This window comes from Micromys minutus (genome assembly GCF_963924665.1).
Source record: "Micromys minutus genome assembly, chromosome: 28".
Taxonomy (NCBI): Eukaryota; Metazoa; Chordata; class Mammalia; order Rodentia; family Muridae; genus Micromys; species Micromys minutus.
In genome coordinates this window covers 37,519,229-37,539,530 of record NC_137963.1, presented here as the reverse complement: position 1 = coordinate 37,539,530, position 20,302 = coordinate 37,519,229, and the positions used below count along the sequence as shown (strand labels likewise).

The 20,302-nt window shown below is 51.9% G+C and overlaps 1 protein-coding gene across 1 annotated transcript in view; it reads right to left on the bottom strand.

The window, feature by feature from the left end:
* The window catches only part of SHB (SH2 domain containing adaptor protein B), a 99,893-nt gene that overhangs the window by 43,966 nt on the left and 35,625 nt on the right, over positions 1-20,302 (bottom strand). The window contains exon 2 of the mRNA XM_080940063.1: positions 16,142-16,262. Within this exon, the coding sequence (XP_080796189.1) occupies positions 16,142-16,262 (121 nt within the window). The remainder of the gene's footprint in view (positions 1-16,141; positions 16,263-20,302) is intronic.

Here is a 20,302-nt window from a genome sequence, read left to right as displayed (position 1 = left end):
ACAAGGAGAATACCCTACAAGCAGGTGACGCAGATTTTCTGAAGCCACTGCCTCTTCCTTTCTTCTGGGGTTAGATAAAGCTTAGCGCTTTCCTCGTGGATTGAGTCGTGTGACCTAGTGAATAAGAACAAAGGCTGGGGAGGGGAGGAATGCCTATTTGAGTGTGTGTGTATGTGTGCGCGTGTGCTAAATTAGAAGAAAAGGAAAGTCAGGAAGAAAAACAAGCTAAAAATAAGGCAGCTCCAGCACCTCTGCCAGACAGAAAACATACGCTCAGCCTGGGGAGGGGGCAGAGTAGGCTAGGACACAGAATAGGAAGTTCCCACCTAAAAATAACTGAGTGGCTAGATGTGGACTCAGCACTGAGAAACGGGGCGTTTGAGCTGTGAGCCTGGGGTGGAAGCCATGCTAGCAAAAGGGAGCGCGCACACTCTGGAAGCTCAAGTTCTCTTCCAGCTTCCTGGTGACACAGAGCTAGGGGTCAACGCTCAGGTCAGACCCAAAACTTCAGGAACCTCACACCACGAAGGCTTGTCTGAGGCTGGAGGTCAGGAGCCTGGCCAGCGCCACGAGCAGACACTGTACAGCACCGACCCTCTGGCTCATTCTGCTACTGAACGACCCTTTTATAAACCGGTCCCTTTGCGTCTGCGTTTACATGTGACTGTAGCAACGCCACAATGCAGGCGAGCAGAAGGTGCCCTGGGCACATGGCCTGGCCTCTTTGACAGCTCACTTCTAGCTGGTGACCTTGGCAAGCCCTCCAAGACTTTCTGGGCTTCCTGTAGCTCACACAGAGATGACATCAGCCGGGCTCAGGGAATCAGAAATAAGGCACAGAGGCATCATTCTCTTCCCTTCCTGCGTCCTCACTGGGTCGAGTACTACCGTGGGGGTCTCACCCAAGGACAGCTTTGAGCATGCTAAGCAAGCACTCCGCCCCATCCCAGCCTTGCTCACTACAGAACAGATTCAAGTACAAATCAAACAACCAAGCTCTTTCACCTACAAAATACGGAGCCAACCTACGTATCCGTGGGTACGCTCTGGAGATGGCTGTGTGAGCTCATGACTCGAGGGGCCTGCCCCAGCGGGGCCCTGTAGGCTCACTTGTGGAGTGCGGAGAAAATTAATATCGACTTCATGGGGCTGTTATAAAATAGAACCAGACAAAGGATATAAAAGAGGCTTGTAAACCATAAAACCCCGTACAGATGTTACACATTAGGGAGAGATAGACACGCACGGGCAGAGTCCCACAACCTCGTTCCTAACTGACATCTGGTACCCATGACTCACACACAGTTAGTCGGCTTGGTTCAAGTCCACAGGAGAAGCCATGCCATTTTATATTGTACAGAGCTTTTTGGATAAAGTCAACTTCAACACCCCCGCCCCCTAAAGGCAATTCTGCTTGATCCTACCAAAGTTCTGAGGACACAATTTGGTTCCCCGGGTTCAAAAGTTTCACAGTTCTGCACCTGAGCAGCCCCCGAGCCCACGTCAAGGGAGCACCTCAGCCTTGCAGCTCAGAGCTGCTGTCCGGAGCCAAGCCTCTCTTCCTCCGTGCTTCGTTAAGTATATCATCTGTGGCGCTTGGCATGTTTCCCTGCGCTGGGAGCCACAGCCACTGATGCGCTCTGACAGCTGAGCGCTGCTGTCTGCTGCTGCCAGACCAGCTTCCTCACTCACTCGGCACTGGGGGAGGCCGGGGCTGGCCAGAGCCTGAGGGGGGACGGCAGCTGTCACGGTACAGCCGCCACCTCAGACTCTCGCAGGCTCACACTTCAGATTTCACTCACATCCCCGACAAGGAGGCACCGGCCACAGGCCACATGACCGAAGGCTCTGGCTCATCTTCCTCCTGCTGCAGAGGCAAAAGTGAGGACCTCCCTACCCTACCCCCACACACACCTCTGTCACCAAAGACCTTAACATTCTTGGGTACAGAGTGCCTTTTATCATGGATGTCTACCGCCACCAACGGAACAGCTCAACCATCTGCCCCCTGCCCCTGACTAAGAAGCACCCTGCTTTTCCAAAAGGCAGTGGTCATATCATGTGCCGAGCTTTGAGGAATGACAGAGCCTCAGAGATCTTTCTGGGGAGTCTCTCGCTATCTCTGGAGCGCTTGTCTAGTCTGCCTTTATCACTGACAAAAGCATCACATGAGAAGCCAGGGAGCCAAGGAAAGGGGGTGAAGGAATTTAGAGACCTCAGAAACCCCTGCAAGAGGCCCACATTACAGGCTGACTGAACGAGTTCGTGCTGCACTACCACAGGGGTCACGACCACGAGTCCTTGAGTGTCCACTCTAGCTTCCAGGAGAACAGTGTAGGGCAGATTACCCCAAGACCCAAATCTTCATCTCAGGCAGGTGTCTTTCAAGTTCAGTTGGTCCCCAGCCAGCAGTTCCATACAAAGGGTCAAGTCATTCTAGTTCCTGGGTCTTTAATTTGCAACTAATTCCTCTTACAGGTTCAGCAGGAAGCTCCTGCTGTTTCAAACAACAGCCTGCCGCCCAGAAACGGCTGTTTTGAAAAGTGTCCAAGCTGATTTGTAGTGTGCTCTAAGCTAGTTAGGGGCCACAGGTGGGAGCAAGGCAGAGCAGCCACCTGCTGCTGCTGTGGCCCTCCTGTCCACAAGGCTGGACTAAACATCTGAACTTCCAGGGGACACGGTTTCCCTTGATACCCCAAGTGAAGCTTTCTCAGTTTTGTACGCTCAGCTGGGCTCATGTTAGTCTGCCCATGGGGGAAAATCAGTTCCTATAGGCAGTGGTCTTGAAGCTTGCCTGATTCATACATGGAGGGTCCCAGATTCCAATCCTCAAAGCATGCAGAACCCACGACCCAGACTACATGGGCCCGTGTGACTTCAAGGGCAATACTTACATAAAGTGGCAGCTGGCTGAAAACAAAGGCTAGGTCAGTAAACACGTGTATGTTGATCTACAACCCTTATCTCCAGGACACTGGCTGGCTTCCCCAGCCCTTGAACACTGGACAGATTCATAGTGACAACCTCAGGACAGGGTGACCACTGATAGGCTTGCTCTCAGTCAGGGTCAGCACCTGCTCACACCCAACCTTGACTTTCCCTTTCAGCTTTTCTTTGAAAAGCTTCTAAGTCTAGCTGAGACTCTACCTCCTACAAGTGCCATCCCTGACCCTCTTGGGGAGACCAGCTGTCCCTTTGGTCCCAGAACTAACACTGAACACTGCTCCATTCCGGTATCACTTACTCACCCCAGGTTCTAAGACGTTCGAGGTGCTGGCTTTAAAAACTGCCACGTGGCTGACTGTGGACGCAGCTTCTAGGCCTAGGCTAGCTTTTTGGGGAGTAGAAGCTCTGATGATCGGGCCATGTGGCCCAGCGCCCACTGGCTCTCAGCGGGATTCCAGTGAGCTTAATAACGCAATCTGGGGAAAGATTGGCTGAATAAGTTGGGGTGCAGAAGGTGAACAGACTACTCAGGGTAAAGCCCACTCCTGTAAGCGGGATTAGAAAGTCCAGGTCACCGGACATGCTGGCATGTCCTCATAAACCTGTGGCTATGGCCACACGGGCTCCTGGGGTGGGTGGCTTTCTCTTGCTTTGGCTATGGCTAGACTGTTGTCATTCCTATACATCCATCTATACAACTCCCATGTCCACATGGCCTCCAAGACCCAGCTCTGATGTTAGTTCAGTGCCTGTGAAGGCCACCAAAATACCCTTTCCCTTTCACCTGCTCAGCTTCTGGGGCTTAACTCAAATTCTGACCACTCAAAGTCTTTCACGCTCCTCTTTCCTGGAATGTGGTGACCAAACAACATCCCTGCTGACCTCCACGTCCAGGAAACCAAACCAAGGGCCAAGCTTGCCCACTTCCTTATACAGTGGCCAGAGTCTCATATACTAGTCCCTGGTTGCCTAGTACCAAGTGCAATATTACTGCTGAATGAATAGCACCCAGTTTTAAGATCTGCCAACCCCACCCCGAATCCTCTCCGTGGCTTTTAACTGAACAGTCCAGCCCCACCCTCCTCAGGCCCCCTGAGGTCCACCCTCCATCCTAAGGCCAGCAGACAGGCAATCAGAAAGCAGCATCCAACAGCTAGACAAAGCTGAGGGGGGGGGGGAGGGGATACCTTAGTGTCTGAGTCCCACGCAGAGAAAAGGCTTTGGAACAGGATGGAGACAGAGGGGAGCCAGGCTCACAGCACCACTGGGGACAATGAAGCAGTTAGAAGCCCAGGTGGCTTCTCTGCTGTAGTGGAGCTGCTTGGCCTATAAAATAGTTATCTGGCTCACGCGCCCTCTTAAGAGGGAGCACAGGGGATCCGAGCATTTCTGTTAATCAGAGCTTTTACTGTTACCACCCAAGGCAACAGTGACCAGCAGCAGGGTAGCTCTGTGGGAGAGGTGATGGTAACCAGGGGCCCTGATGGTCAGACCATGTTCCTGCGGGCCTGGGGTTTCTCACCTCAGCTGTCTCCGCCAGTGTAAACTCCCCAGAACCGAAGACACCCCAGAGACTCAGGACATCCCTCAGAGCCAGAGGAATGGTCACAGTGTGGCCTGTTTCCAAGCTCAGAAGAGCACATGCTTGGACAGTCCCCAGACAGTTTGCGGATGCTTATTTTCTCAGGACAGTAAAGATCACACAGTCACTCCGTTAGCAGTACAACCGATTTCAACAGCAAGGCCCGGACGGCTGAGACAGAAGATATTCATCATGGCGCAGGGAGTGCTAGACCCTGTGCTTTCTGCTCTGCTGAGCTGCTGGAAGAGCCCTGAGGACGGGAGGGTGACTGGAGGGAGACCTGAAGTCTGTGGATCCGTGGGACAAAGCAAAGGCTTTTGAGCAAGTGAGTAACACGATCTGAGATCAGCCAGGCCTGGAGCCTCATCAGAGGACAATGAAAAGAACCTGGAAGCCCAAGCCAGCAAGTGAATCCAGCCCTCACTCCAACTCAGTGGACGACAGGGAGACAGCCCAGGGCAGCCAAACTCCGGTGCCTTCACCCTCAGATGCTGTGTGTGCCCGAGTGTGTAATTAAGTACAATCAGAACAGTTAAGGGTTTTTTAAGCAGCTGGGCATGGCACATGTCTTAGTTCCAACAGTGGGAGTAGGAGGCAGACAGATCTCTGTGGGTTCCAGGCTGGCCATGGTCTCAGAAGGTGGGAAATCATTTCTTTCAAAGCAGGCATGGTTAAACTAGGCCCCATTTGGAAGCAGGTCTATGGGAATCAAGCTGGTCTTCTGTTCACAAACTGGTTTCTGAGGTGTTGTGGGAAGCTGCCGACACCAAGCATCCCATGTTACATAGAGGTCTGACAGCAGCCAGGCAGGAGGCGGTGTTTCTGAGCTTGGTAGGACCCACATGCGTCTAGTATGTCCACTGCTACGACCACCAGCCCCAGCCCATTAATACTGACCCCTGGGGCCTGATCGAGATAAGCGATGTACTATTCAAGTCAGACCAGAAGGGGGGGCAGAACTGCCCCTCCTGTCCTCCACTTATAATTCAACCTTCAATCGACTGCAGACCTGCTTTCTTCTGGGACTGGCAAGGTTCTCCTTGTCAGAATCACAACCCTGCAGGGCCCATGCATGGCTGCCCCCCCCCCCCACTACAACAGGTGGCTTCTATTGTCCTCTCAGCTCAACTATGTCCTTGCGACTTGCTTGGGGATGGTAAGGAGACATCAAAGCAGATACAAGCTCTCACCTGTAACAGACAGAAACCAGACAGGAAGACAAGGGGGAGGTCAGGAAGAACTCTGAAGTTGCTGGCAGACCACGGCAGAGCTCAAGACCCCCTCAACATGGAGTCTGGTCTCAGAACCAGAGTCATGTACTACCTGCAGATGCTTGGGCACCAATAGGGGGCTCTGAGGAACAGGGCCTTAAGGTGGCTTGCCCCTGGATATGACCTAGGGGTCACGATGGGCAGAGAGCCTGGTGGAAGTACTCCTAAGCTTACAGTGTCTCTGTGCTCCCTACCTCCAGCGCCCAGCCCTCAGCAGCTTGGGGCCCAGGGGCTTTATTTACCACAAGAAGCTAGAGCTCAGAAAGCTTCTCACCAACCCAGCCTAGACTACAGAGGCCTTGGTTAAGGCCTGCTCTCTCTCTTCCCCCCCCCCTCCAAGTATCAGGAAAGATTCTGTCCTTCCTCTTTGCTTCTTAGACTGAGTCATCTCAATTGTAGAGCACCAGCAGCAAGAAAGCACTTGCTTGCCTGTGCGGCTCACCCCTTCCCCCTAGCAAAGACGGCAGGAGCCCTGGGGAGGGCAACTCCGAGTGCCCCATTTTATAACAGCAGAACCTCAAGTGAGCATGTGTCCGCATCAGTGGCTTACAAAGGGAGCCCGAGCCACCCCGTCAGGAGAAGCGACTGCCAAGCCCTTCTTCCTGGCACAGCAGTAGCGTAATTAAAGATGTAATTACAGCCCTGTGTCTAGTGTCAAAGCCGGGGCTCTTCCCAGATAGACCGTGACTCTCCTCAGCGAGTGCACAGGCACACAGGTTCTAGGGGCTGGGGAGCCTGGCCATCCCTGCTATGGCTGCTGCTCTTGGATGATCTCAGTAATTCCTCCAGGTGGGCTGGGCTGCGTGCTCCTGAGCTGGGTCCTTGGCAGTCCTGCCTGACAGTCCACGGGCAGCCTGATCATGGGAAGGTGGCCCCTGGTTCTGGGGGGTTCCAGTTAACGCCAGCGGAAGCTACACATTCCTGGGCCTGCACACTGGGCCCAGCCTGCTGATTCCAGAGCTCCGTCTGCCCATGTTTCTATGTGGCCTTGCAGACAAGAGGTGGGGGAAATGAACAAAAAACTATCTGTCTCCCAGCAGCCTGACGTGCTGGAGGTCAGGAGTGGCGAGGAGTGAACCCTCAGCACAGAACCGGCCTGAGTAGAGACTCTTCTCGGTTGTCCAAGGGGAAGCCACAGATTGGTGTGAACAGCCCTCAGCTGGTGTGAACAGCCCTCAGCTGGTGTGAACGGCCCTCAGTCAGGCTCCTTTTCATCTGGCTTTCAGCTCCTCTCTTAGCCCTCAGGGTGGTTTTAAGGACAAAATGAGATTATGTCTTAAAAATGTTTAGTAGTCAGGAAAAGGGAAATGATGGACCCTGTTCCCCCAAAAGAACTGGGTGCTGAACTGATGGAGGAAATCAGAGAACAGCCAAGTTGAGGGGTCTCCCCATATCCACAGACTTCCTGAAACAAGCAGTCTCCCCTCACACCCTTAACCCATGAGAAGAAAAAGTATCACTGGATGCAGACCTGGGGACTGACTGCATGGAGCTCTGGAGGGACCCACAACACACAAGGACAGAGGTGACAACCCAAGGGTATCAGTAAAAGACTGATGTATGTGCCACAGTAGAAGTCATCTGTCATTCACAGGTAACAAGTTCCCAGACACCAGCTGCAGGCAGCCTTGAGGTACAATTATCAAAGTGCACAGGGAGGCCCTGGAGCCTAGCGTAGGACCACACCTCCACCCGGAGGTGAGTGGGACATTCCTGCCTTCCTTCAGTCTTCACCTGAGAGCAGGGACCAGTCAACAAGTGTTCAGACTAGTCAGCTCTGGCTTACTCACGCCAGAAGACTTGCAGCTGCCAGTAACTGAAGCAGCCCAGGTTCAAAGCAGCTGAACGGCACTGTAGCCCAGCGCAAGGTCCCCATGACTCCTGGGCACTATGCCAAGTCCCCCACAGCAGAGGTTACAAGGGCTCCAGGTTTTAAAAGTGAGGTTCTGCCCTGAGACATCACAAACTTCCTCCCACTGAGCCCAGAGCATGGGGCTGGGGGTTACAAGGCAGCCAGAAGCATTGGAGGCTCAGTACCATAGTGAGTCTTAAATCCAATGAAAAGGAACTTGGGGAGCAAACAGATCGCCTCTATTAAAACAAACAAACCTCTCTTAACATCTGGGCATAAATTATGAGAATAAAAAACCACATCATGTAGTTTGTTCTGGAGCGACAGCACGTGGTATGCTGGGGTGAGGTGAGGCCCCAGGCAACCGTCTTGGGGAGACAAACACTGGACAAGACTGAGGTCCTGTAAAACACAATGGTTTCTGGGGTTGCTTTGCAGGACAGCCCCTCTGGCAGTCCTTCCAACTCTAGCTAGCATTACCACTTGCTCTGAGCCGGACATTTCTCATCTGTCAGCAGGTATCCACCATTCAGATGAGGCAGCAGCCTATGTGGACAACTCTAGATCAGTCATCCACTACTGGATTGGTTCCCTTCAGACAAGGAGCCACAGGCAGACAGACAGCCCTTCTCTGTCTCACCTGACTGACACTCCCCACTCCTTCTGTCCCAACAGCAGTCTCTTGGAAGAAGCTCTCAGTTCCTGTCCTCAGCTTCCCCCGCCCCCCGGAGGACAGGGACAGGCACCAAGGGTGCACTCAGGTGACAGGGAGAAGGGTCTCCTTCCAGGACGGTCTACTTCCCCATCACTCCCACGGCATTTCACCTAAACCAGCAGGCTGTAACCAGAAGACACTTGTCACAGGAAAGCCCAGCCAGTATCTCAAACCCTAGTGCTGCCAGTCTGCCAAGAAAATGGGGTGCAGGGTTGGGGGATGGCTCGAGGTTGAAGTGTGTGCCGTGTTAAGCATAAAGGCTAAAGTTCAGATCCACAGAACCCTCATCAATGCTGAGTGGCATGGTACCTGGTCTGTAACTTTAGCCTCAGACGGGAGAGATGGTATCTCACAGAGCAAGCTGCTTCAAAAGTGGCCATATTGAATCTAGCCAGGATAGCGGCCAACTGGGTCTGACTGAGACCCTGCTTCACCAAATAAAGCGTAACGACCAATCTGAGGACAGCACCAATGCCTGGCCTCTACACACACTCATGTATGTGAGTGAACACATGAAAATGGAAAGGAGTGGGCAGGTGACATTCAAGTGCCATTTAAACCTGCAGTGGAGTGGGGAATGGTGACTCAGCAGATAAAGGTCTTGCTATAGTCAAAGGCTGTCAACTTGAGTTCCATCCTCAGAACCCACATAAAAGTGGAAAGTGAGAACTGACTCCAAAGATGACCTCTGACCTCCGTATGTGTGGCCCAAACAAGCCCACCTTACATTGTCCTACACACGAATTTTAAACAAACAACAACAAAAACCAAAACCACTTGCAATGTAACTGGGGCAGCATCCAAATCCCTGAGGGCGACAAGCTGTCTAAGTTTAAAAACATCACACTCGTGTGCTCACGCCCAGGCTGACTGCCTCAGAAAGAACCAGGGCAGCGTGCCTCAGTGGTACACACCATTGGGAAACCCAGAACCAGAGGAACATGCAGTACCAGTGTATCAAAGCAGGACCCATCCCCAACAAGCATCACCAGACAAAGGGGCCTTGCAGAGAAGGAGGGGCCTGGCGGGAGGTAGAGTCCCTGTGACCTGCTCTCTCATCCATAAGATGGAAATAATCCCCCCAGAGGCCAAGGCGGGTTCTTGGCTAGATCTATAAAATGCACCCTTTAAATACAGAACTGTCACCTCTAAGTTTTCAGAAAGACTACTTGAGTCCCTACTTTGGGGGTGGGGGACGATAATTAGTCAAATGGTAGGGTTCAAGCAGCCAGTGACCCCTTCCCCAGGCTTCAGAGGGCAAAGGCAGACAGCGGTGTTCTTGGTGAGCCCTGAGGGCCACCTTCTTTCCTCAAACCCGGAGCACCATCCTCTCTTTTGGTCCAGACTTCTGGGGTACTTTGGGACCTGCCCTGAACTTATCCCAGCTCCTCTAATATACTAACATAATCCGGTGTCTCTAGCCCCAAATGTGACCCGTCAGAAGCCTCCTTCCCTCCTCTGTAGCCAGGAGATGCCTAACAGGTGACTGACAGTTGGGTAGGACCCACTGAGGGTCACCAGGCTCTTCCGGTCCCTTAGACAATGTGCCGACTGGCTGGCAAGCTCTCCCATGCTATCCTCCAGCAGAACCTGCACAGTCACTGCCAGGCTCCTGCCTCAACTCTCTGACCTAGACATCTGACTGTCCTGGCTGCAGAACCACAGAACTAGTCTGCCGGCCACTGCTCCTTGCTGCTCTAACCTGTCCCATATCCAGGCGGACACATTATTCTAAACCGCTTCCAAAACGTGTCTTGCCCCTGCAGGGTGTGCTCAGGAGAACAGGAACTGGGTTGCAATGGGCCTGAGTTCCTCAGCCTATCTGAGAACAGCACAAGTTTCCACTAAGCTGATGAAGAAATACCCTAAGTATCAGACCTCAGGAACTATGGCCAGGTGACAGTTCCCTTCCTTGGTCCTGAACTGACTCCAAGCCCCATGACTACAGGAGCTTTTCACCAACAAGCCCTAGGACTCAGAACAGTGTCCGCACTCAGCAGTATTTAAAACCCCTATCTGCTAAACGGATGCCCCCGTGGTTAACACGAGCAAGTCTTTACCAAATGGAAAAATTGTTCGCAGTGTGTTTTTGTTTCGGGTTCTTTCTTTTATTCTCCATACAGACTTGCATTTCAACCTTGGATCACCCATTTTATCGGTGACTATTTACTGAATCCAGGTGAGAAATGAAGATGGGTTCAAACCTGCCCCAGTCTCTTCCTCCAAGGAGCTTTCAGCTCAGAGAGAGAAAGTGAGGGAGAAGAGGTATCATCAGACCTTCTACACAATCTGCCAGATACAGGGACACAATTGGCCAGGAGACAACAAGGGAGTCTACTCTCTTCCCATCTACAAGTTGGAGCCCCTCCTAACCCTCCGTTTAGCAAAGTCTGAAACTCAGACTTGGTAGCCTGGCTAGATATGTCTCACACTGCCCCAGCGGAGCCCAGCGCTTTGTAGAACAGCCCGGATCAGAGTTAAGTCAGCACAAACATTCATTCAACCAATGAGACAGGTACCTTCTTCAAGTCATATACTGTATTTGTACTGAGGCCCCTTCAGGGAACACAGATAAAATGTAAGTAAAGAGTCAGAAAATGCTCAGTAATGTCAAGTGTTGAGACAAGATCAAACAGAGAAAAAGATGGGCGAAATACCAGACAAGAAGCCCGCCCCTGCTGAGACCACAGCTTCTCTCAGCACCACTCTCTAATTGGCTCGCCCACACCCTTTCTTTCAGGGGCCCATATCTCACACCCCTTGGTCTGTCCAAGACTACATATCTCTCCAATGTCATTTTGGGCCTGTTTTATACTAAAAAAAATCATGTGTTTGCAGGCTTAGATCCTTACTGCCCACAGAAAGGCAGGACCTTCTATATACCCAGGCTGGGCTCGAACTTTCAAGTCTTCTGACTTGACCTCCAGACCCTGGGGTTACAAGCACACACATCTGGCTCTCTTCTGATCCTGCTGCCTCTGCCCTGAAAACCTAGATGTCCTCAGTCAGGAGTCCAGGGGAGAGGCAGGGTATGGGAGGGAACAAACAACTCAGAAGGGCCCCATCACCAAGGTCACCTAGCTTCCCACCTCTCTACCCACCCAGTCTGTAGCTGGGTGTGTAAGCAGTGCAGGCTGGGTGTGTAAGCTCCACTCTTTCTCAAGACCAGGGAAGTCATTGCTGACTAACACAGAATCTATTTACACTTGAGTATCTCCTTCCTGTCCAGGAGGTAAGTTATTCCAGTAAACCATAGACCAACTAGGGAACTCTGCACCGTGCCTGATAGAGCCCTCTTGCCTGCCAGATGGGAGGAGGCCAGGCCAGGCTTCAAACATTTCAACACGAGGCCCAGGAGCTCTGGGTGGCAAAGCTCTGTTCTGATGCTTGTTCCAGTGTGACCTTGGCCAGCGCCTGCCCATCTGGGCCTCAGACAGAAAGAATTCTTCATCCTGTCACTGTGGAGGGAACACTGTGAACACCAGGGCAGGCTAAAGCATGAACCCCATCCCCAGGGGGCAGCTGGAGACAGAGGGACATGTTGGGAGCTTAGGGAAGGGGGAGGCCTGTCCTCCACACAGAAGGGCCTTGTGCTCCCCAGAAACCAGACCAGCTGCCCAGAATGTCAACGAACACAGACACAGGAATCCCAGGCAAGGCCGAGGGCCCTTCTCAGAAGTAGTTACTGGACTAGAATCAGAGAATAGAATAGTAGGGCCAGAGAGTGCTCTGCCTGTCTGCCACCCACCAAGGGACTTGGGAGTGTTGCACAGGGAAAGTCAGGAGATTCAGGACTCTTAGGAGCAGTTCCTAGAGATGACTCCAGAAACGGTACCCTAAAGTTCTAGCCAAGCCAGACCTGCTACCTTATTTAGAGCCTTCTCACACCTGCTCGTAAAAAGCAGACTCTAGCTTTGCAGATGAGGGAATGGAGCCCAGAGCAAGGAAGCAACCTGTGCAGGGCCACACAGCAAATCAGGGATAGAGCCAAGACCAGAGCCCCATGCTTTCTTTCCTCACAAAGAATACTGTTTTCAATACTCTTGTACCGTGTTTGGAAAGTATACTGCCACCAGAAAAGACTACTCAAGGAGACAACACAAGGAGGAGCATCCTTTCAGCCCTCTGGACAGCACAACCACCAGATAGAGTTTCAAAGGGAAGAAGGTGAGTGCAGTGAAGTCAGTCACATCAGGGCGGCCGGACTGTGTGGAAGGACCTCTCTTATTATGCCATAAAGCCGATTTAGTAACAACAGGCTAAGGAGTTTTTAATGTGTAATTGCTTACATATTAAAAAGTACGTGAAAATGCTCCCAATTAAAACCGAGGTGAGTCATCTCATGAGCTGACACCGAGTGCTTCTGAAAAGAGTTCTGAAGGCAAAGGTTAGAAACGTCAGAAACCAGGTGCTCCTCACGTGGTTTTAGAAACCTAGCCTGTCCTCGGTGACTCACTGCCAGCAGCCACATCATCACCAGATGCCAAATGTTGCACACATACCCTCCATTATGACTTCTCTCTCTCTTGCACACTTGTGCTCTCCCGTGTTCTCTCTCTCCCTCTCTCCCCTCTCGCTCCCCTCCTTCTCTCCCTCTGAAAAGAGATCTGTTGCATGAGGTGATTTCTGTGGCGGTTCTTGGCCCCCAGGGCACTTCTCCACATAGCTCTAACAAGAAACGCTGAGGGGGCCCAGGCCACGGTGATCTCCCTTACTTCCCCAGACCCTCTGGGAAAAGCTATGAACCGGGTTCTGAGTTAGGTGCCGTTTGCAAACATGCAAGGACGTCAGGGCAGGACCCTGGCTCTGCTGCTTCCTTCGCTGGCCCAAGCACAAATGTAGAGTGCTTGTACCTTACAGGCTCCCCCAAGACTGAGTGAGTACAGGAAGTCCTCTGTCAGTCTGAGACCAACTGTCACCCATCCCAAGTGTTCTCTCCTACCAACAGGCTCCATTAGGGCTCCCCAGTACCTGATCTACCCCAAGCTACAGTCCAGCCTTTATGCACTTATTTTTAAAAATACTTTATTTTTATTAGGTAAGTACGTATTATGGGGGCCACGGGGCACAGTGCATGTGAGTGCATGTGTTCACAGAGACCAGAGAGGGTATCAGATCCCCTGGAGCTGCAGTTCCAGACATGGGAGCCAGGAGCTTCCGCCTGAGACAGAGCATGGGGAAAGGGGCTAGTGGCGCCGGCCTACATTCACTTCTCAGGAGACTGAAACCTACCTGAGCTCCACTGTGAGTTCAAAGCCAGCCTGGGCAACTTAACAAGACCACCATAAAATAAAACATAGAGAGCCTGGGAAACAGTCGCTCACTTAGACTGACATCTAGACTGGCATGAGTCCTGGGCTTAGTGCCCAGCACGAGGGCAAACGAAGTACTCGGCTCCGAAGCTCTCGGAACATTGGCTCAGTAGGAGATCTGCTCTAAGGACATCAAATATGCGCTTGGGGGCAGAAAGGAAACCTAGAGATTGTCCAGTGTCCCTTTTGAAACTGAGGCCCTAACAGGCAGGACAGAGAAGGAGCCAATATGAGAATCTGAGATGAGCAAAGGGAGATTTGTCATGAGGTGTTCCCTTCTTTGAGCCAGAGTGTGTGTGTGTGTGTGTGTGTGTGTGTGTGTGTGTGTGTGTGTGTGAATCATGGCATTCTGAGGCTTTAGATCGGGGTTACCATGAACCTGAGCCAATCACACATCTGAATTTAACGACCCTTCACACTGACTCCCCGTGTACCACGGAGCACAGGCAGAATGGTGACTCATCAAACATCTTCCCATTTAATCAGTGGGTTAAGAACTAAGTCTCAAAGAGATTAACTTGGTTTTGTTTTTCTATCCCCAATTTTCCCAATTCAAAGGAATGGTTGGACTGGTCTCTGGCTCTCCAGCTGTGTCTTCTGTTTTGTGGAACTGGGGGGGGGGGAAGCAGGCTAGGGTTCCCCCCAGTGAGCTGCATCCTCTGACTCAATGTAAGGTCTTAAGGAGGCAGTTCTGGAACTGGCTTGGGTAGGGTGGTAAAGGCTCAGTCCTCTAGAAGGCTTTGGAGTTGAGCACCCGTCTTGGGTCCAGACATGGTTCTTACAGGTGACGTAAGTGTGGTGTGAGCTGTGACAGTGACAGAGAGTTGAAGGAGTCAGTGCTCACTTCTCCACAGGGCTGGGACCTGCTGTTCACAAAAGCGTCCATCACCTGGAGCTCAGGTCGCAGAGGGGTGAACGCCATCGAAGATGCCCCAGGGACAAAGTGCTAATGTCCTGACACAGGAAGCTGCCTCGCAACCAAGCGGCTGGGTTGCCTGGCACTTCAGTTCTCTCCTGGGAAAAAACAGTTGAGTCCCACACCAACTACTGCAAATGGGGACTAGAGAACTGGCAACCTCCTCTGTGACTGTTATCGTCACTGACACAGGGAAAACCAGAGGCAGCATGCGCACTCTAACGGTATGATTTACGGTTCTTATTCCATAGGTTGCTTAGGTGGCGTGTGTCTGTTCTGGGTGTGCTTGGCTCCAGCCTAGGAATTCAAACAGTATCCCACAGGGGTCACTTAAGGCTTAACCTGATGGGCTGGGAATGTGGCCAGGTTGGAGTGCTTGCTTAACCCAGGAGCTGATTCCTAGCACCACAGACACTGAATGTGATGACTCAAGTTAGAGTCAGGAGGATCAGAAGTTCAAGACCATCCTTATCTACACAGTCCAGGGCCACTCTGTGCTAGAGGCCCAGTGTGAACAGTTCAACTTCCTCTGCCACCCCGATCCATGGCTGCCTTCAGCACTGACAAGTTTTGTGTCTGTCCACGATCTGAGCCCCTTCCTGGAGTCCATACACTGACGGCTCACCCTGAGCCACAGCCACACTATCAATCACCATGGTGACAGTTCACACAAAGAAGTCAAGAGTCACAAGAAGCCTTGGCAAGATCCTCACAACCAGAAATTGCCTTTTAACTGCCTGTATTCTAAAAAGATGTGGGTAATGTGAGGAAGGAGGGGCAGCAAATGCCAGGCACTTTGCAAAGAGGCGAACTGAACCATTTTTGGTGAAAGCAAGGTTCCCTCCTCTACTGGTGAGCAAGTGGCACGAATGTCTGTGCCAGCTGGTAGGCAGCTGCAAGTAAGGTGTATGCCGACCTCCATGCTCAGGAGTCTGAGCAAACTGTCTTCTTGTCATCTCTGCTTAACTATAACTGTGTTCTGATCTAAACTTTTTCTTTTCTGATGCTGGTGAACCACAAACCAATAAAATGTGAGGAAGGGGCAAGCAGAGTAATTCCACAGGTAAAGGCACTTGCCACAAAGCCTAATGACCTGAGTACACACACACACACACACACACACACACACACACACACACATACACACACACACTGCAGCCATCACTGTGAACAGCTACACTTCCACAGAGAAGGACCCTTCTTGTTGAGCTGTGAGCCCAGTGCGTTGTGGCTTGAATATGTATGAACACGCAGCAGTGCTGGGAGGTGGGGTTTAATGGGGAGGGGCTTGAGCAATGGGCATAGAGTCTTCATAAACAGACCAATGCCATCATGGAAGTGGGCCGGTTGTTACTCTGTAAGGAAAGCGAGGTCTTCCCTCTTGTCTCTTCTGTGTAGGATCACCTGCTCTGTTTTCTGCCACACTATATGTGTATGATGTGTCTACCTACCTGCAGAGTCACAAAAGCACACGTCCATCACACACTCCTCATAAATGGCCTCTTAGGCATTGTCCCTGCAACAGAAAACAAGCTGTGCCTGCTCACCTGTCATGATCCTTTGTGCCTCGTAGGGCTCCATGTAGCCGGCGCTTTCGCCCTTTCCTGCTTTGCTCTTGGGGTCGTTCTTGGCATCGAAGGGATCCGAGTAGTCGTCAGCTATGGTCACCTGCAGGGGGAAGAGAGTGTAAGGCCACCTTTGGCTTTGTTTCACCACTATACTCAGCCAGGCGCTGCTCCTGGGCTAGCTAGCCATGAGGACAAGGGGAGCAGGAAACATGAGCCCACCCTGGGGGGACTAGAAGAGCAGCTGAGGCCAGATGCGCACCGAGGACAGAGGTGAGGCTAAGAATCGTGGGGAGTGTGTTACTCGGTTTACAGGGCTGGAGCAGTGGGGAGAGAGAAACTTGGGAGATCACAGAAAGCACAGAAATGTTGGCAGGCCCTGGGTGCTGGCTGAGACCCAAGACCTCAGACCAGGAGAGTTGCATTCGGCGTCCCGCTTTCCTCCAAACCTGGAACACAATCACGTTGTGGGTCATCACAAAACAATTTGGTGAGATCAACGAACACACTGTAAAAGACGAGGGCGGCCTTAGACAGGCCTGATGGGAATACCAGACTCTGCAATGCACAGATGCCAGGGTCCGAGCAGAGCAGGCCAGGAGTCTGAGGGCCAGCAGACCCTCCTGTAAGGGATGGGCAACTGAGGGCCAGGGCGGGCATCGGTGCCCCCACATCCTCACTCACTAAGCCTATTCTGGTGCTCTCACTTGGCAGTTGGTCAGAGCCCTGCCAGCCCACTGACTAACAGAGGAAGAATGAGTCACTGGGGTAGGTCTCGGGCTCGTGAGGAGTGTGCATATCTGGAATTCTGCTGCTCTACAGGAGAAGCACATTTCCTGGTAAAGGATGACAATTTCCAGTCAAGCTTCAGGGGAACACAGCACCTCCTTCCTCATTTCTCACTCCCTAGTCTTCAGAGAAAAGGACAGGAACCCTCGCGATCCAAACCTTTATTACAGATCAGCCTCACCCCCAAACTCCCATCCCCCTCATCCTTAGGGTCAGGTGTCCAGCAATGAGCAAGTAACTCCTCAGTTCCCCAGCGGCTGCCCCGAGGGTGGAGGTTAGCACCCCCCTTGCTGGATTGTTATTTAAATTGTAGGTTTAATTAGAAACCACAGGGGCCACTCTTCTCTTGGAGTTCTTGGAATGTAAAGCATTTGCAAGGCCCGTAAACTCAGGAACTGGAGAAGACCCCAGTCTCTAGGCCTGGTGACCAGCAGCCAGTGTCAGGGCACAAGAGACCACCAGCTACCTGGAATGTAATGCCAAAAGGGGACAGCAGGCACTTCCTGGCCCCTTAACTGGAGCACACTGGTCAGGGAAGACCCAGGCCTAGAGCACCCAGCAACTGAGCAGACGAAGCTAGGTTAGGCTCTGGTCCCAAGGGGCTCCTCCACATTATGACAGGGTAATCAGTGCCTTTCAGTGAGCTCAAATGACACCAGGCCAGGAAAGAAGGGGCTGGGGAGAGCTGGGCTTGCTTTGTCTTCCATTTGATATTTGCACTCTACCATCTGCAGAGTACGTTAAGAGTCATGTATGGGAAGCGCCGTGGGTCAAAACAGTCCAGATGTGGGTCTCGCGGGCAGAGCTGTGAGTTCAATGAAGACTGAAGTACACAGCCAGCTGCTGCAGGTGACAGCTAACAAGCTGTTCCTGCCCCCACAGAGTTGTCTTAGCAATGTCTTCAGTGAAAAGGGGAAGAAAATCATTTGGGGTTTCTACTGGAGACCAAGGGTCACTGGTAAGGTGGCGCCTGGGCTAGCTGTAGTCTACAAGGTAATCAGCATTCCAGCCCCCTGTAGAAAGGCTTTTGGAGATATAAAGCAAATCTTTGTTCATCTCCGGGTGGGAGCGCTAGGCCTGCGATGAAGCAGGCGTTGTCTATATTTTCTAATTAAAATGAGATCTGAGCTGTCATGGCCCCCGGCTTACTTCCTTTTTCAATAAGAACTCACAAACCCTAAAACCAGGGAAACCCCTGGTCTCTGATGACATGTGGCTCCAGTTATACCTGCTGACAGCAGAAAATCCTTCCGTTTAAAAAAAAAGTTTAGAATTCTGTTCGTTTAAGGAGCAAATCGGAAGGTTTCTAAAATGTATATTTAATCAATTTGCTTTTGAACTTCAAAGTGAGGCTGGTGGAAGGGAGGGAAATGGGGGTTGAAGCAACCTGAAACTTGGCAAACATCGCACTGAACGGTCCAACCTTACGCAAATCACGTCCTGGTTGGAAGTAAAATTTTAACCAGGTGATAGGAAGGGAGAGGCACAGTGGCCCTTGTTGACAGCCATAGGCCCCTAGCCACGGAGACTGGGTGGTGTGACAGCTTACCATAACTAGACTGGTTACCCCGGGGTTCGTGGGCAGGAGCCATTCCTGAAAGACTGCCTTGCATTCAAATAAAATGACTGGTTTTCCACAAATATGGCCTGCTGGGGTTGCTTGCTTTAGGATGCCCCAGTTAGCACGTAAGTCCTGTAAATCTAAACGAACTGTTCAACCATGGGGACCTTCTGTGCCGGCTGACTGATAGCACAAGCAGCCTTCCTTGGGAATCACGGTCCCTGGTCCCTGCAAAAGGACAGGGATCCAGGCCACCTCTTCCTTGGCTCTCCCCTATGACTAAAGGATTTTCACTGGCTCATTTATCAGCCACAGAGAAGCCCTGAGGCAGGGCCAGGCCAAATCACCAAACATCCAGCAGGAGTCCACCATTCCGACACTCCGCTTCATCTTGGTTCTGTGGGCGGCCTACAGGTTGGGAGCTGGCCCTACAGGCAACCCTGTCCATTCACAAGCTGTGGGTAGAGCTCATTCCTCCCAGAAGTCAAGGTTTGCTGTGTTTACCATGGGGGTTAGCTGTGAGACAGGAAGCAGTCTACCTGTCCACCAAGGGAAGTAAGTGGGTGTGACCACATGGCTACCCTTCCTTAGGTCTGGGTGAGTGTTTTCGTTGCTCTTGAAGGAGATAGCTGCCCGTATGAGGAACTGGGATCTCTCGTGGGAAGCGAGGTAACTTTCACCAGAACCAATGGAAACCCCTAAATGCACATACGCTGACACAGCAATTTTACATCTCCACATTAACTCCTAAATGTGCACATGGAAACATGGGCAAGAATGCTCACCAAAGTACGTCATAATGAGAAAGCATGCCATGTCACCCCTCCCTGGGGTAGTAACCTGCAAGTCAGTATTCAAGGTGCTAACTGCCTTCTCCATGAGCTGCTCACTCGGGAGTGAGGGTCGGGACGGGATGCTAAACACAACATGCCTGCTTATGAGAACAAACAGGGACCTGAGTTGATCAGCTGAGGAAAGGTCTGCACAGAGTCTAGACTGCCGGGTGTGGGAGAGTCAGAGCTGCAAACAAGGAGCTGCCTTACTATTACTGTGTACACGCAAGCCCAAGAAGTACCGCAAACTCTTCTACCACGGGCTATTTTTGGAACAGCAGACAGACTGCTTCCCAAACCTGTCTAAGACAGAAATGGCCTGGAATGACTGTTAAGACAACAGACTCCTTGCCTCAACTGTCAGTGTATTTAACAAGCAACCCAGGTGATTCTTATCAGGGATCAAAAGCAAGAGAGCCAGCCCCCTCCGCCACGAGTCTCAAGGCAAGCCTCCAGTCACCCTTCTGGAATTTCACTTTTTTTCCCAGGGATTTCTCAGCCCTGACCATGAAGTTAAGCAACTGTGGTGCTCCTGCTACCCTGAGGGTCAGTAGGAGTGAGAGCTGATCTAACGTGCCTTTGGTCTATCGTCTGAGAATCTACTTTAGACGCAGAAGGCAGGGCATCCTCTGCAGTCCGACTGAGCAATGAGCTGGGCAGGAGTAGAGGATTCACGGGCCCCTTCCCTGTCCCCCTCCCCACCCACAGGTTCACAGTCCATGAGGCCCACTGTCCAGGCGCTTGCCGGCCTTGCCTACCAAGCTCTCAACACAGACATCCTGGGGCCAATCTGCCAACAAAGGGAGACGGGGAGGGGGGCTGCTGTCATCTTCTAAGAATGGGACACAGGCACCCTCCATCTATCAGTCACTTTGCGGTACCTGCTGCTTCTGGGAACTGGTGGCACAGAGGTTCCAATTCAGCTGTGGGATCGCAAGGTGGGGGGCAGGGTCTCTACTC